Here is a 16592-nt window from a genome sequence, read left to right on the forward strand (position 1 = left end):
AAAAATTCGTATCCCTAACTGGTTTCTCAGAACTCTTTCTGGAAACTAGTAAGGCTTGCTGATCTCCATCCCTAGTAATGGATAGGAGTAACATTTATTCATGTCCATAGAGCACATTATTAAACCGAAGGGGTAAATGCCTGGCTTTGATTTCTGAAGACTTGTTTCATTAGGCACAGAAATAATAATGCAGTTGTGAGCTTACAAGATCTCAAATACTGCCCAATAAATTTGCTGAGTGTCATTACTGAGTAAAGCTAATGGCCTCCAATTTGATTCTACACGGGCGAGGATTGCTGGGGAGTTCCCTAGCTTGTGCTGACAGTAACAAGAATTGAACAGAAAAATTCCATGCCTGTCAGCTGCTCTCTGAGATTGCACAGATTCTGTTTCTGCAATTAAAACCTTGCAATTATACCCAAATGCTCGTTAATTTTATAAACTCTGAGGAAGAGGGGAGCTGACAAAGTTTTAGATTAAAAGATATATATATATATATTTTTTTTTTCTGACAGAGAGAAGCAGCATGAGCAAGGCAGGTTCAGAGAGAGAGGGAGACACAGAACCCGAAGCAGCTTCCAGGATCTGAGCTAGCTGTCAGCACAAAGTCTGATGTGAGGCTCGAACCCACGAACCATGAGATCACGACCTGAGCCAAAGTCGGACGCTTAACCACCCAGGCACCCCTAAATTAAAGGATATCTTATGAGCAAATACTTTTAACTTCTCAGATAAATCTTTGCCCTGCTATTTGGTTCGGGGAGAGAAAAAGGCGAAGTGGCCCATTCATTCTCTCTTCCATTCCAAATGTGGGTGGGCTACGTGAATGACCTTATGATGTTCCCACTGCTGACAATTGTGAAATAATTCACAAGTAGGTCACCAAATTATCTCTATAAAAGTGAGGTATTTGTAATTTTAGGTCCTGTAACAAGCTTTTGTATTTTCCAAGAGATGTAAACCCTATCAAGGCTATTTGGCAATGACTCCCCAACACTCTTGGATTAGTTAAATGTGAAAAAAAAAAAAACATTTTCCTTTTAAAGCCATTCTTAACTCAAGGCCAAGTGTGGGACAAAGCATTTGTTAAAAGGGATGTGGGTGTTTTGCCTGCTCAAAGCCATGCTAGAAGCTCTTACTCCAAAATCGAAATGGAAAAGACAATAAGTCACAGGTTGACCACACACTCCTATTTTGTGGGTCCCCAGGGGACTCTGGGTGCAGAGCACTTCTGGCCCAGTGTTCTGGAATCAGACTGGAATTTCTTAGCTTTGCCATTGGCACCCTCTGTTGGTAAATGCAAACATTCACTCCCTACTGGGAATGCTAGCAGGCAAATCATTTGTTTACCATTTCCCTCCCAGTTCGGTGTAGAAAATACTGAGATTATCTTAGTAGAACACAAACAGGGCGACAATTCTGGGGCTAGACAGCCCCTCAGGATGAGAGAATCCAGTCCCAATGGTAGTTTCTCTATTAATTCATTATACACAGTTCAAGCCTTTTGTCCAGCTTGTGCATTTTTAATCTGGGGCAATATTAATAATCTCTCAGAATCCGAGCACTTAGAAGCAGAATGCACTTGGCTGTGCTATCAGTCTTAGGCAAAGGGGTTAAATTCTAACATGGGAAAGGACATAATTGTGGTTTTTACATGCAGTTTGCATAATACAAAGGCTATGTAAATTCTCATTTGTGTTTTAAAGTGTGGATATGTAAATATACATTTATGTTTTGGTTTATGCATATAGCATGGTATGTACATTACCTTCTTGTGGAACTATATGCAAGAAACCTTATTATCCTTTCATAGAAGGACTAAAAGAACTTCACTCCCCATTTTATAGCTTTCTGTATTATTTGAATTTTACTACAGGCACTTATTTAATTTTATTTTTTAAAAATAAATAATTCTTTAGATGAAATATTTCAATGCTAGAATATTCAAATATTATGAGACATTTTCATTTTCTTTGAATAAAAATTTACTAATATTATCTAAAAGAGTAAGAACGGCTTCTAAAAATGTCTTAATAACCGCATTAAAGGCCAAAGACAAAAGTATAAAAAGTACCAGAAATTTATACAAATTTCCAAAATTTTCGAAGAATAAATTATTTTAGTAATTCATGGAAAAATAGGATTAGTAAACAATTTGAAAACTTTTACATTACGATTATATGATAATTCCTTTGAGAAAGAGTTCTCTCAAGAATCAGTTCTGAATAGTTCTCTTTAACACATGTTAATGATTAAAAAAAATCCACACAATGGAGAATGGATCTTTATGTCTATTAAGTAAATGAATCTTACTATTTTAGTACTTGATACAAAGTACAATTTCATCTTTTAAGGTGATCAGACATATTGTACACAGAGCTCCATTGTTTTCTACTTACTAGGAATCTGTATAAGAATACTTTTTGGTCGGGAAAAACACCTTTGGATTACAAAAGTCGGCTTGAGAGATGTTATATCAGTTCTGAGTTTTATACTTTGTGACCTCAAAATATTGCTGTTTTTGGAAAACTACACCAAATATACAGCATGCTCTTGAGTTTGAGAAGCCCTCATGAAAATGTTAGTGCTACACAAATTGATATCTTAAATATATTCTTTTCTAATGAATTAAACATAAATGGGTACTTATTATTCATGTATTGATTTGACAAATATTTATCAAGCACCTATCATGTTCTATTAAAGGAGCTAAATGCTTGAATTAAAGATACAGAAAACAGTCCTTGCTCTCAATAAAATCACTATCCAGCTACTTTGCAGAAAGGAGGATATCATCTACTCAAGTACCTTCTCTTGTTGTCTACTTCAACTCTTTAAAGTTAGAAACAGAAACTAATACTAAAATCAGAAGAAAGATGATAATTCTTCCCTGTATCCTATATTCTTGAAATTAATTACAAGTCATCTTAGTAGTCATTATAATATAAAAGCCAAAGTAAAAGAGTCTATTGATAAATGGATAAAGAAGAGGAGGTGGTGGTGGTGGTGGTGGTGGTGGTGGTGGTGGTGGTGGTGGTGGTGGTGGTGGTGGTGGTGGTGGTGGTGGTGGTGGTGGTGGTGGTGGTGGTGGTGTGTGTGTGTGTGTGTGTCTAATGGAATATTACTCAGCCATCAAAAAGAATGAAATCTTGCCATTTGCAATGAAGTGGATGGAGCTAGAATGTATTTTGCTAAGTGAAATAAGTCAAATCAGAAAAAGACAAATGCCATATGATTTCACTCATATGTGAAATTTAAGAAACAGATGAACATAGAGGAAGGAGGAGTGGGAAGGAAGAGAGGAAAACAAACCGTAAGAGACTCTCAACAACAGAGAACAAACTGAGGGATTATGGAGGGAGGAGGATAGGAGATGGGCTAGATGGGTGATGGGCATTAAGGAGGGCACTTGTGATGAGCACTGGGTGTTGTGTGTAAGTAATGAATCACTGAATTCTAAACCTGAAACCAATATTACATATGTTAACTAAAATTTAAATTAAAAAAAAAACTAAAAGTCTAGTTAGTTCATCTGAGCAGTTATCTTAAAAATATACACTTACAAATAAGAAAAAGAAACTGAATGTTTCCAGAATATAATTCTATTCTGATATACATAAACACAACACAAGGTTCTCGGTGGTAGACAAGATTGCTATCGTCATTACTAGTCACATATAATCTTTTACCAAAATCCTTTGGCAACTTAGGAAGAATTCTTGAAAAGTAACATTCAACGGTGCATCATTTTAACATTAATGCAATATTATAAATGGTTTTTAAATCTTGATTTCTTAGCTCCTTTCCATGTGCAAAGCCTAACATTAAGCCACAGTAATCTGAAAAACAAAACAAAACAGGACCCAGGGATTAAGCTCCACATAGGCGACAGATCTAGGTTTTAATTCTTGCTGTCTGTTGTCTCTGAAATACATTTAAAAGTCAATTAATTTATAATGCCTTTAAAGCCAGTTAAAAGGATAACACCAATTGAAACCCTTCACGTAAGTGTAAAATCAACAAGTGATTCAAAATGGCACCTGGAAAACGTGTGTGGAAATGCTTGATCATGCAACAGCACCAGACTGCACTCCTTTGACAAGGATTTTGTTAACACATGATACATAGCCATGATAAAAAAGAGTCCATGGTAGTGGACAGACTTAAGGTGAGAAGGTAACTAGATGACACATTTTCCAAGGTTCCTACCGGCTTTAAATTCCACAATAGGAAAACAAAAAACAAAAAACAAAAACCACTAGATATAGTTTGCCCTGACATTGTTGCTCATTCTTACACCATCATAATTCTAACTGGGTAACTTGATTATCATGAGATCCTAAAATTTGTTAACTCCTTTCTCCAGCCACCTACGCCTAAGGTTTATACTTTCTTTCTAGGGTGTCATTTCCTAAACTGAATGGACCTATTGCCACAGTGAAGAAAACACCCTCACAGTCTCCAGTGATCATATACCCTAGTTGTTACTGGCTGTGGTTACTGTAGTCCTAAATGTATAACTATTCAAAGTGCCTGGGAAAACTCTTTACAGCTTAGCAGTTTAATGGAACAATGTAATCAAGAACATTTTAACCACACTCTTTGTATAAAACACATAGATGTTTACAGACACGATTGGTAGCCACACACTTCACTAAAATCTTCTCTTTATCACAACACACTGTACCCATTCAGCCTTCGGCTATCACACCCATCTACAGGGCTGCCGAAAGGTCCACAGCTTCTCCTGTTTCTTCTTCTTTTGTTCCAGCCCCATCACTTACGTTCTCATTCTCCATCTCTGTTTCAACTTTTTCTCCTGTCTCACCTGGAAAAGTAACCAAAGTAGATATTAAGATATGCTCATTTAGTGTTGATAATAAAGTACCCGGCACCCGGTTTCCAATGGGGCAGTTTCTGCTCTTTAGGTCAAATTAATAAGTTTCTCTGTGGTGTCAAGAAAAGCAATTGTCCTGGGCGCCTGGGTGGCTCAGTCGACTAAGTGTCCAACTTTGGCTCAGGTCATGATCTCATGTTTCGTGGGTTCACGCCCCGTGTCGAGCTCTTTGCTGACAGCTCAAAGGCTGGAGCCAGCTTCAGATTCTGTGTTTCCTTCTCTCTCTGCCTCTTCCCCACTCAGGCTCTGTCTCTCTGTCACTCTCTCTTTGAAAAATAAATAAAAACATTTTTTAAAATGTAACTCTTAGTAAAAGAAAAACGAAAAAAAAAAAAGAAAGAAAGAACGGCAATTGCCCTGATTCTCTCAGATCCTCTGAATGGCCGATGTCACTTAACATCTCCTATCTTGGCATCCTCCTACATAAAATCAGGCTGCAGAATTACACAAGAAATGACAGCAGAACATACTATAAATAAAAAGTTCCATTTAAGGTGCCTTGGTGGCTCAGCTGGTTAAGCATCTAAGTTTGGCTCAGGTCATGATCTCACAGCTCATGAGTTCGAGCCCTGTATCAGGCTCTGAGCTGTCAGCACAGAGCCTGGAACCTACTTCAGATTCTGTCTCTGTCGCTCTCTCTGCCCCTCCCCTGCTTGCACTCTGTCTCCCCTCCCCCCACCAAATATAAATAAACATTTTTTTTAAAGTGTTAAAAAAGTTCCATTTATATCTAAATAAAAAGGTGGTCTAGGCATGCCCAGAAACCTATTTTGTTGGGCCATTATTGGGTTTAAAGAAAACAACTGCTAAACATTTAAAGATTACAAACATTTAGGGGCACTTGGTTGGGTGGCTCAATTGGTTAAACCTCCGACTTCCGCTCAGGTCATGATCTCACGGTTTCTGAGTTCAAGCCCCATGTCCGGCTCTGTGCTGCAGCTCAAAGCCTGGAGCCTGCTTGGGATTCTGTGTGTCCCCCTCTCTCTCTCCCCTGCTCACACTCTCTCTGTCTCTGTCTCTCTCTCAAAAATAAACATTAAAGGAGATTTTTTTTTAAAAAGATTGCAAACATTTAAAAGTCTGGATGTTGTAGATACAAATCTGTCTCCCTAAGAAATCAGAATGGGCAACATTGTCCCCAAGCCCGTGGACGGAGCCAAGAAGCAACTGCCTCTTTTGATGGATGGCGCCCCCTGTTCACCACGGTCCCCAGGGTGCCCCATGGCATAACATGTGCCCCTTACTTCACTCACGGTCATTACCCTAGGCCCTAACGACTTGAGTTTGCTAACCCTGGTGCAAGTGCATGCTTTTACTTGTTCCTCCCTTGTTATTCCTGGAGCGCTTTTATACACCTCCATTAAAGCACTTACCTCAATAGATTGCAATCTATTTACATTCTGCCTTCGTCTCACTAGACTATGTGCGCCTTGAGGACAGGGCCTATCTCCTGTACCCCTAGAACTTGGCATCTGAATAGCACTCAAAAACTGCTGGGGCAATAAATGATTTAAGAAACAGATAAATGAGTGCTTTATTTAATTAAAGTGTCGAATGAAACTAAAATTTACCAAAATGTAGATCATGCCCCAGAAGAAATGTTATTTTTTAAATTATAATTCTAATAAAGAACAGTATGGATGCCATTTGTTTTATGCTGGTAACGTACGTTTTAAAAACACATATTACCAGGACAAAATACATTTTCTCCAGTCTTCCCATGAAGACAAGAAGATTATAAGAGGACAGGAGCAGACGGACGTAATTTTCTAAGGATAAGATGGATAAGCTGGGCAAAGACGAAACTTACACTCTAAGATCCATTATGTGGGTATTCTTTCATTAGAAGGTTACTTCCCCCACTAACCACCTATTCATCTTTACTTTGGATCCTCATACCATACATGGGGCCTGATGAAAAGTGAACTTGGAAAAATTCAGAAATTTTAACACGTTGCCTTCAACATCCAATCGTATTCAGCAACGAAACTCCAGGTTAAACATTCTGGACACAGACTATGGTTTAGAAAATGTTTGTTAGAAGACTAAGAGCTTGTTTTGCAGGTATGGAAGTCTTTCTGGTTTGGGTAAAATGAAGTTCAACCACCTGAAAGGGACCCCCAGGGATGACCTCTTACACAGAACATCTAAACCACCTTGAATTTTGGACAACGTAACTGTTACCTTCAATGTGCTGGTCCTCTTCATTAGTGTGAATGACCATTTCCATATTAGCTCCTGTTTCTAGGATTCCCGCCGGATGCTCCACGCTTCCAACTATTCCCTCTGGTTGAATCTGCTCCATGTTTCCCAGACCTTCAGGAGCTTTATGGAGCAAATCATTGTTTCCAGCTGTTTCCGCAAACTGACTTTCCTCCAATACTTCCGGTGTTTCATTCTCTCTGGGAACCGTTTCTAGAAGTTGGGAGTGCTCATCTTTTCCCAACGTTTCTTGAAGTTGCCGCTCTTCAGCCATTTCCACAACATGACCTCCTTCCAATGTTTCTGGACGTTCTATCTCCTTGGGAGCTGTTTCTGGGAGTTGGGTCTGTTCAGCCTTTCCCATTGCTTCTTGAGGTTGTGGCTCTCCAACTGCTTCCTGAGGAGGGACTTTCTCAGCTGTTCGTATAGGGCTCATCTCTCTGGCAGTCTGTGGAGTCTCAGTAGCATCCACTGCTCCGGGAGAGTCCCTCTCTCCTGTGATCTGCAATGGCTCATACTTGGTGTCTCTTCCTAAAGATTCGGTCTCAGCATTTCCTTTTAAAGACTGAGCCTCTGTCATGGCTTCTATGTCATTCTTCTCTTCTGCTCCAGGAGTATCATCTTTGCCACCTGGCTGAAGTGGCCCAGATTCCTCGGGTCCCTCCAAAGGCTGAGTGTCTGCTGTAGGTCCTGGGGGGTCTGCAGCATCGTTTGCCAGTGGCTGTTCCCAGAGGGATTTCACACCGTTAGCTCTAGACACTGCTGAAATCTTGAGCTTCTCTACTGGGGGAGGACTTTCCTTTTGTACCTTGCCGTGCAGAGCAGATGATTCTTTTCCCAGCGTATGTGGTTTGGGTTGGGCCAAGCAGGACTCACTTTCTTCTGTGGTTGAAAAATAGATATTTAAAGTTACTTTTTGATCGTTCACTTGAAAATACATTGTTGGTTAGTTTCTATCCTCAGAAAGTATATCACTATCAAGAAGCAGGCTTAAGAGGGGCGCCTGGGTGACTCAGTCGGTTAAGCGTCCGACTTCGGCTCAGGTCATGATCTCACAGTTTGTGGGTTCGAGCCGCGCATACGGCTCTGTGCTGACAGCTAGCTCAGAGCCTGGAGCCTGCTTCAGTTTCTGTGTCTCCCTCTCTCGCTGACCCTCCCCTGCTCATGCTGTCTCTAGCTCTCTCTCAAAAATAAATAAAACATTTAAAAAAATTTTTAAAAAAAGTAGGCTTAAGAGAGTCCCGTGGTGGGGCTCCTGGGTAGCTCCATAGGTTAAGCCTCTGACTTTTGAATATTTTTTTTTTTTTATTTCTAGGAGAGAGAGAGAGAGACAGCGTGAACAGGGGAGGGTCAGAGAGAGAGGGAGACACAGACTCTGAAACAGGCTCCAGGCTCCGAGCCGGCAGTCAGCACTGAGCCCGACGCGGGGCTCGAACCCGCGAACCGCGAGATCATGACCTAAGCGAAAGTCGGACGCTCAACCGACTAAGCCACCCAGGCGCCCCAAGCCTCTGACTTTTGATTTCTGCTCAGGTCATGGTCTCAGGGTTCGTGAGATTGAGTCCTATATTTGACTCTGCACCGACAGTGTGGAGCCTGCTTGGGATTCTCTCTCTCCCCCTCTCTCTTTCTCTCTGCCCTTCCCTCCCCACAAAATAAATAAACTTAAAATAAGAGATAGCGAGAAAGAGTCCTGTGTGCAGTTGAGTAAAGAGAGGCCATACCATGACCCAAATATTCCCCAAGTCAAACTTCTTTACTGTATTCACCTCTAACACCTGATCTTAAGCATTAAGGGGCTTCAGAACTACAGTATTTTCTTGTTTGCTCCTTAGACACCTTGCCATATTCTACACAAGCACATTTCATTTTGTTTTCTCTCATGTTCTTCCCCCTTCTCACCCTTTCTTCTTTAGCCTCAGTAGAAGAGTTCAGTGTATGGTTCTGGGCTGCTATAGAGGTCCTACTTTTTCCCAAAACAGAATGGGCCTCAGTGAAAGGAAAGGGCCCCATGACAGAGGAGCTCCACTAGGTAACGATCAAGGTGTCTGGGATGGAAAGTGGCAGGGACAGTTTAGCCTGCGTTTCGTTTCATTTGGGGGGCAGAAATCAAGAAAGAGTTAGGAACCATGTATTTTAATTCAAGCTCTTCCTCCAGCTTGGGCTTCCTCAGTGTGAGCTTGAGGACTTAGCTCCTAATTGTCACATCTGTAAAATGGCAGTGAGTCTCTCTCTACCTCAGCCCCAAAGCTGCACGAGGCATCAACATTAAAGTGAGAACACAAAAGCGCCCTAGACAGTGAAGCAACTTGGCAACATGTTTATACTCTTTGACCCAGTAATCCTCCTTCTGGAAATTTATCCTAAAAGCATAAATGTCAGGAAAGTATATATATTTTTGATATGTACCTTTCATCTCGGTATTTTTTTTTAAGATTTCTTTTTTTAATTTTTTTTTTTTCCTGAGAGAGAGAGAGACAGCGTGAGCAAGGGAGGGTCAGACAGCGTGAGCAAGGGAGGGTCAGAGAGAGGGAGACACAGACTCTGAAACAGCCTCCAGGCTCTGAGCTGGCTGTCAGCACAGAGCCTGATGAGGGGCTTGATCCCATGAACCGTGAGATCATGACCTGAGCCGAAGTCGGATGCTCAACCGACTGAGCCACCCAGGTGCCCCTTGGTATTTCTTTTTTTAAAAAAATTTAATGTTTATTTTTTGAGAGAGAGGGAGAGACAGAGCATGAGCAGGGGAGGAGCAGAGAGAGAGAGGGAGACACAAAATCTGAAGCAGGCTCCAGGCTCTGAGCTGTCAGCACAGAGCCTGATGCAATGCTTGAACTCACAAACTATGAGATCATGACTTGAGCTGAAGTCAGGCACTCAACTGACTGAGCTACCCACCCAGGTGCCCCTCAGTATTCTTTATAATAGCAAAAATTGGAAAACAACTTAAAAGTCTAATAATTTGGGGAAAAAATATTTGCCTGGATAGAATATTATTGCATTGTGAAAAAAGATGATTATGAAGGCCATATGCTAATATAAGAAAATATTTACAGGGCGCCTGGGTGGCTCAGTCGGTTGAACATGTGACTGTTGGTTTCAGCTCAGGTCATGATCTCATGGTTTTGTGGGTTCAAGCCTCACATCTGGCTCAGTGCTGACAGCATGGAGCCTACTTGAGATTCTCTCTCTCTGCCCCTCCCCTTCTCACACTATCTGTGTCTCTCGCAAAAGAAATACATAAAGCTTTTAAAATATATTTATGATATAAGTTAAAATATTGGCATGCACGGTTGGGTTAATCAAATGAAATGATGCATATAAAGTAGGTATTAGCACAAGGTCTGCTGTGCACTTACATGCTCAATAAGTTAGCTATCAATTTTATATACAGTATGCTTACAGCAGTGTCGATGATTGGAAGGGAAAGAGGAAGGAAGAGAAAGTAAATCACAAAACCGAGAGAAAATAAACCAACATGTTAAAATGGGCCTCTAGGTGCTATACTTCTACCTTTTTTCCCACAAAGATTGTTTTTTTTTCTTTTTTTTAAATCTTTTTTTCCTTAAGTTACTCCCCACCCCAGTTACATATGCATACATATATACTAAGTATCACTTATCTAATTTAGATGCATATCTTAGATCTGCATCTCAGATCTTCTCTCCCATTTCCCCTTCTCTAGGGGCAAGTATTTCAATTCTTGATATTTTTCTTCTATACCTCAAAGCAAATTGCTACTTCATGATTTTTCAGTTTGGGCTTTTCAACTCCCACTGTGGAAAATAAAGTCTTCAGTTCCTTCTTCTCCCACCTCTCCCACCCCCACCCTCTCCCATGACACATGACATTTCCTTTCAATTCAGCAACTGTATATTCACAGTCATTTAAAATAGTAGTTCCTGGGGCGCCTGGGTGGCTTAGTCGGTTGAGCATCCGACTTTCGCTTAGGTCATGATCTCGGGATTCGTGGGTTCGAGCCCCGCGTCGGGCTCTGTGCTGACTGCCGGCTCAGAGCCTGGAGCCTGTTTCAGTCTGTGACTCCCTCTCTCTCTGACTCTCCCCTGCTCACGCTGTCTCTCTCTCTCTCTCCTAGAAATAAATAAAAACATTTAAAAAAAAAATAAAATAGTAGTTCATGCTGTAATTTGGGTAAATCAATATTCAAGTGCATGTCCATAGAACGAGTATGTCTGCTGGGAAGAACTGAGCCAAACAGTAAGCTATTACTTAGTGTAAATTTTTTTTTATATTTCCCTGAAATAATTGTCATTGTCTTCCCTTCCCTAGTGTATGTGTTATCATTAATTCAACTCACTGCCAATTGTTTCTCTTCCTAATACATGTATTCACACCAAATCATTTCCCATCCCGCTTCCGGGGATGGGTATGAAGCCCTGGATGGAGGGTAATTCAAGCTGACCTTCAGAGAAGCAGAGTTTGGGAAGGATGTGGGGAGATTCAGGGCCCTGGCTGTGGGCCCCCGGGGGTCACATGTCAGAATAGGGAGAAGGCCTATCCTTCGCCTCTTCCTCAGGCCTCATCATGAAGAAACTTTTCAAATTCATAGCACTTAAGGCAACTTAATAAAAGTGATTTCTCAGGCCTACAGAAACATTCATTATGACAAGACAATTCATTTAGATCACAGAACGGATGTTCTGGTGACGGATGTCTAAGGAAATTAACAAGGTCATGTGTTAACATACTAATCACAGATGTCTGCCAAATTATATTTTCTGGTGAAATAGTTATACGGTGATTACTACTGTCAGTTAAATGAGACAAGCAACTTTCATCCAACTGTGCCAGCTGTGCGTGCATTCTAAAGGCATCATCCTTCTAGAGCAGAAAGCCACGGGGAGGGTTGGGGGGGGCGTGGAATAAGTAAATGCACCCAAAACAAAGTCACTCAATTTTATATTTTGAAAAATATATTATACTATCAGATTAAGTCAAGTTTTTTCCCCAAAACCAAAGGTTTTATAAAAAGTTATTTATCCATGAATAGTGTCACAAGTATCTAAGTGATCTATCAATTTTTGCCGTAACTAGAACATTTATGCCCACGAGCACAGTATCAATATTCATTCCTAGGTACTTTTCCTAATCTTGTTGATAGGCCTTGAAGTAGGCAAATGTCCTGAACATATATTTTTATTATATAACCTGTAAATAGTCAACCAAACTGGGAGGTATTACAGAAGAATGTCACTGTCTCTAATATTTTTCTAAGGTAGCTCAAAGGAGACGAAACATCTTAAAAATGATCACCAAATCTTGGGGCACTTGGGTGGTTCAGTCGGTTAAGCATCTGATTCTTGGTTTTGGCTCAGATCATGATCTCATGGTTCGTGAGTTCGAACCCCATGTCAGGGTCCGTGCTGGTAGTGCAGAGCCTGCTTGGGATTCTCTCTCTGCGCCTCCCCTGCTCTCTCTCTCTCTAAAAATAAAATTAAAAAATATTAAAATAAATAAATAAAATAAAATGATCACCAAANGTTTTCTGTGATGAGCACTGGGTGTTGTGTGGAAGTGATGAATCACTCAGTTCTACACCTGAAACTATAATATTGCACTGTCTGTTAACTAACTGGATTTAAATAAAAAATTAAAAATAAAATGATCACCAAAAAATAGAGAAAACGTTATAAGCTTAGTGACACATTCATTTTGTATTTATATTAATTAACTGCATTCTGCTTAAATTTTGAAATGAATGTATTTTGGAGATAATAATTTTTTTTAATTTCTCCTCGTTTTAAATGTTTATTTACTTATTTTTGAGAGAGAGAATGAGGGAGGGGCAGAGAGAGAGGGAGACACAGAATCCAAATCCTGAGCTGTCAGCACAGAGCCCAACATGGGGCTCGAACCTGTGAATTATGAGATCATGACGTGAGCTGAAGTTGGACGTTTAATCGACTGAGCCAACCAGGTGCCCCTGGAGGTAATAGTTCTTTTTTCTATTTTGGGTAAATAGCCCAAAGGTTCTTTTTTCCTATGTGAGAGATGAGTGCAATCTGTTCTAAAAGACAGGACAGAGATCATATGACCTTGAAAACAACACCCATCATGTAGTGGGTTTGAGTCCTGATTCCTATACTCACTAGCCTGATAAAGCCTCTCTGTGCCTCAGTGTCACCATCTGTAAAACGTGAACAGTATCAGCAGAGTGTTGTGAGGATTCCATGCATTACATTGCCAGTAGAAAGCACCCGCACAGTGACTGGCATCACTGAGTGACAGTCCATGCTAGCTGTCACCGATGTCACACCTCACTTGATGGTCCTAGACAGGAAGACATTATGGTAGACTAACAGAAATGTAAGGTAATTTCATTCATTCTAATACCGGTATCTGTCTCTAAGCTTAGTCAGAAAAAAAAGAGAGATCGGAGTAAAAAACTGAAAAGATTGGAAAACAAATGGTAATTTCAAACCACCTCTCAGACAGTACAGCAATGAAGTCTACGCTTACCACAAACACTTCCTTTCAGTCACCCGACTGCATAGCCTTCAGAATGTTCTTATCCCCAGCTGCTGAGGAAAGTACAATTTTTTGATCTGTTTGACCTCCTTCCTCTTCAGCTGGAGCAGTGCACTCCAGAGTGTTCTGATGTTGGATGTGAATCCTGATTTCACCATTTATTCAGCTGTGCCATGTAGACAAGTTCCTAACCTGTCTAGACCTCAGTTTCCGTATCTGTAAAATGGGGATATGAGAGTTGCCTTTCAGACCTTTTTGGAGAACTGACTGATGTGCTGATATGTGTAGTTCCCCAATAGGGTGTGTGATGTGAGAAGGTACTCAGTACCCTGGTGGGGGGGGGGGGCAGCACACAGCTATGCAGGTGCAGGTTTCTCACTGCACAGCACGTCCTGCTGAGAGGGTGAGAGAGAGCTCAACTCCATCCTCTGTGCACCTGCAGGCTGCATGTGTCAGGGGCAGGCATCTCTTTCTAATTTCACAAAGGTCCTTTATGGTCTAGTGGTGGCCCCTGTCAATAAATTACAGCTAACTGAGCAACAGAAAGCATGAACTTCAATGTTAAAGAGCTTGGATAAATAGTTCCCTAAACACCATAAAATTGTCAATGTTGACCTACAGAATCGTGTCGTTATCATGGTAAGTTTTAAAATGTGATTATTGATCAATAATGGGATAACATTCATAATGTCAGGCATGACTTGACTGGCATTAATACAGTCCACTGATAAGTTTTATATAAATAAATATCTTTCATTCTGTTTGTTGGCTTTGATTTCATGGATTCACTGATTTCAAGTATTCAAGTGCCTACTATATGCCTCCTCTGAGCTGAGCAGCTTACAGCAATTGACAAGAAAGAAAGATCTGGAGATCTGGTCCCTGCCATCCTCAAGTTTACTGTCTGCAGGGAGATTCAAATAGCTACTTCCCTCACTAAGTACAACTTGGTACCTATGCATCACTCTCGCGCATCTACATGCTCTGTCCGTGTGGTTTTGTGAATCCCAGAGGTACCTCCTTGAGGTAGAAGAAGGTACTACATCATTTCTTCTAGCACTCTACCTTGAAGCAGTGAGATGTTTTTGTCCACACACAGGAGACATTCTGTGCCTAATCGGTATTATTACGTAATGAATATTGTAGAGAGACGCATTGTTTCCACATCCAAAGTTGTTTAAAGATGTGTCTGTTTTCTGAACCCTACATTTTATCAAATCATACACGGCTCTGGGCCTAATCCTTTGGTGCTCATTATCTCTCTTGATTCTGTTGTAAGTTGATCCATGCACAGATTTGTTGTGACAGCTGAACTAACAGAACCCTGGTTGTAAGCACCGTTGTGATAGGCACACAAAGAAATTAAATACTAGGCAACATTACAGAAGGGATTAGAACTAGAGCTAACATACCTGAAATTCACATTATGATGGAAGCTTTTCAACTCAGTTCATTACCCTAATCAGAAATGAAAAGTTTCTACCCAGCAAGGAGAAAAACTTGAGGTCAATATTTCCTATCGCATGGCTATGACCTATCAGACACCCCAGACACCTCACTGCTTGGTTTTCCAGAGAATCAATGAGAAGGGGGTGGGGGAGGTACCTGGTATTTTCCCAGCTGCCACCATTTCTAGGTTCCTGCAGCTTTTGAGCTTTGGAAACCCAGATGCCGCATGATTCAGCCCCAAGGGAGGAGTCTACTCATCTTCTTTCTCCTTTTCTTTCTTTGCTTTCTCCTCACTTTCATCCTATCATTTATCCAACAGACACTTGAGAAGCTACTAGTGGTGCTATTCTAGATGTTTCTGTACTCTTCTCTCATAAAAGTGTGTAAAAACACTTTCCTCGTGTGCCCTGGCACAAATGCTAAACCCCAAGGGCGCATTCTGTCAGTCAGTAGATGTTAGCAGGGTGTTGATGTTGAAGAGAGGTGAACTTAAGCAATATTCCATGTACTTGAAGTGTGAAACCATAGGCAAAAAATCTTAGAGATGATAAATAAAAATTGGGAAAGCCACCTTTTAAAAAAAATAGTTTTAAAAATGTTCTTTATTTATTTTGAAAGAGAGAAAGAGCACAGGCAGGGGAGGGGCAGAGAGAGAGGAAGAGAGAGAGAGTCCCAAGCAGGCTCAGCATGGTCAGTGCAGAGCCCAACGTGGGGGCTCGAACTCATGAACCATGAGATCATGACCTGAGCCCAAATCAAGAGTCAGATGCCTAACCAACTGAGCCCCACCCAGGCACCCCTGAAGCTTTTTTGTTTTTAATGTTTATTTATTTTTGAGAGAGAGCGCGCCCGCGCAGGTGAGCAGGGGAGGGACGAGGATGAGGAGGGAGAAGGTGAAGCTGTGTCTCTGATGCCCACGAGTTGTGACACCTCACCAACCTGAACGTGCCTTGTGGCCGATGTGTACTGAGGCACTCTGCCTGGAGCTTTTTGTGGATTATCTCATTCAGTCTTCCTGCAAACTCTGCAAGGTAAGCCCGTTATTTTCCCCATCACACAGCTGAGCAGATTTGGGCACAGAAAGATCGGGAGCCTTCCTCTAGGAGGGGTGCAAAGCTATTGAGAGGCACAGCTCAGATTCGAGCGGAGGAAGTTTGATTCCTCCCTTAAGATTTAGGTGCCGTAATGCGCGCTGGGGTCCCAGAACCTGCACCATCAGCATTACTGGGGGTTGTTTTTTTTTCCATGTGTTTGTTTATTTTGTGGACTTGCAGGCCCCACCCCAGATGCACTGAGCCAAAATCTGTATGATTCTGTTACCCACGGCAGCGCTCTGGGGTCCCCAGGGAGAGGCATAAAGGAGCTGGTTAGGAAAGACTTAAGTAGATGGTGAGCACACGGAACTGGTGTCCCTCATTCTCCTCAAGCATCGCTGCCCATCTTCAAACGTCAGGCGTGGCCCATGCTGGTGCCACCGTCAGCACGAGAGTGAGCTAAACACACTGATTTAGCCATGAATCAAGGGCCTGGGGTGGTCTAACTGAGCACCACGGTG

The 16592-nt window shown here is 41.4% G+C and overlaps 1 protein-coding gene across 1 annotated transcript in view; it reads right to left on the bottom strand.

Annotated features, from left to right (window-relative positions):
• Positions 1-4715: 4715 nt before the first annotated feature.
• Positions 4716-16592, bottom strand: part of ERICH5 (glutamate rich 5) — a 24412-nt gene continuing 12535 nt past the window's right edge. Inside the window, exons 2-3 of the mRNA XM_077748159.1 lie at positions 7082-7981; positions 4716-4828 (exon numbers count right to left, since the gene is read on the bottom strand). Coding sequence (XP_077604285.1) covers positions 4716-4828; positions 7082-7981 — 1013 coding nt within the window. The remainder of the gene's footprint in view (positions 4829-7081; positions 7982-16592) is intronic.

Source organism: Crocuta crocuta, unplaced genomic scaffold (assembly GCF_008692635.1).
Source record: "Crocuta crocuta isolate KB4526 unplaced genomic scaffold, BGI_CrCroc_1.0 scaffold39, whole genome shotgun sequence".
NCBI classification, from domain to species: Eukaryota; Metazoa; Chordata; class Mammalia; order Carnivora; family Hyaenidae; genus Crocuta; species Crocuta crocuta.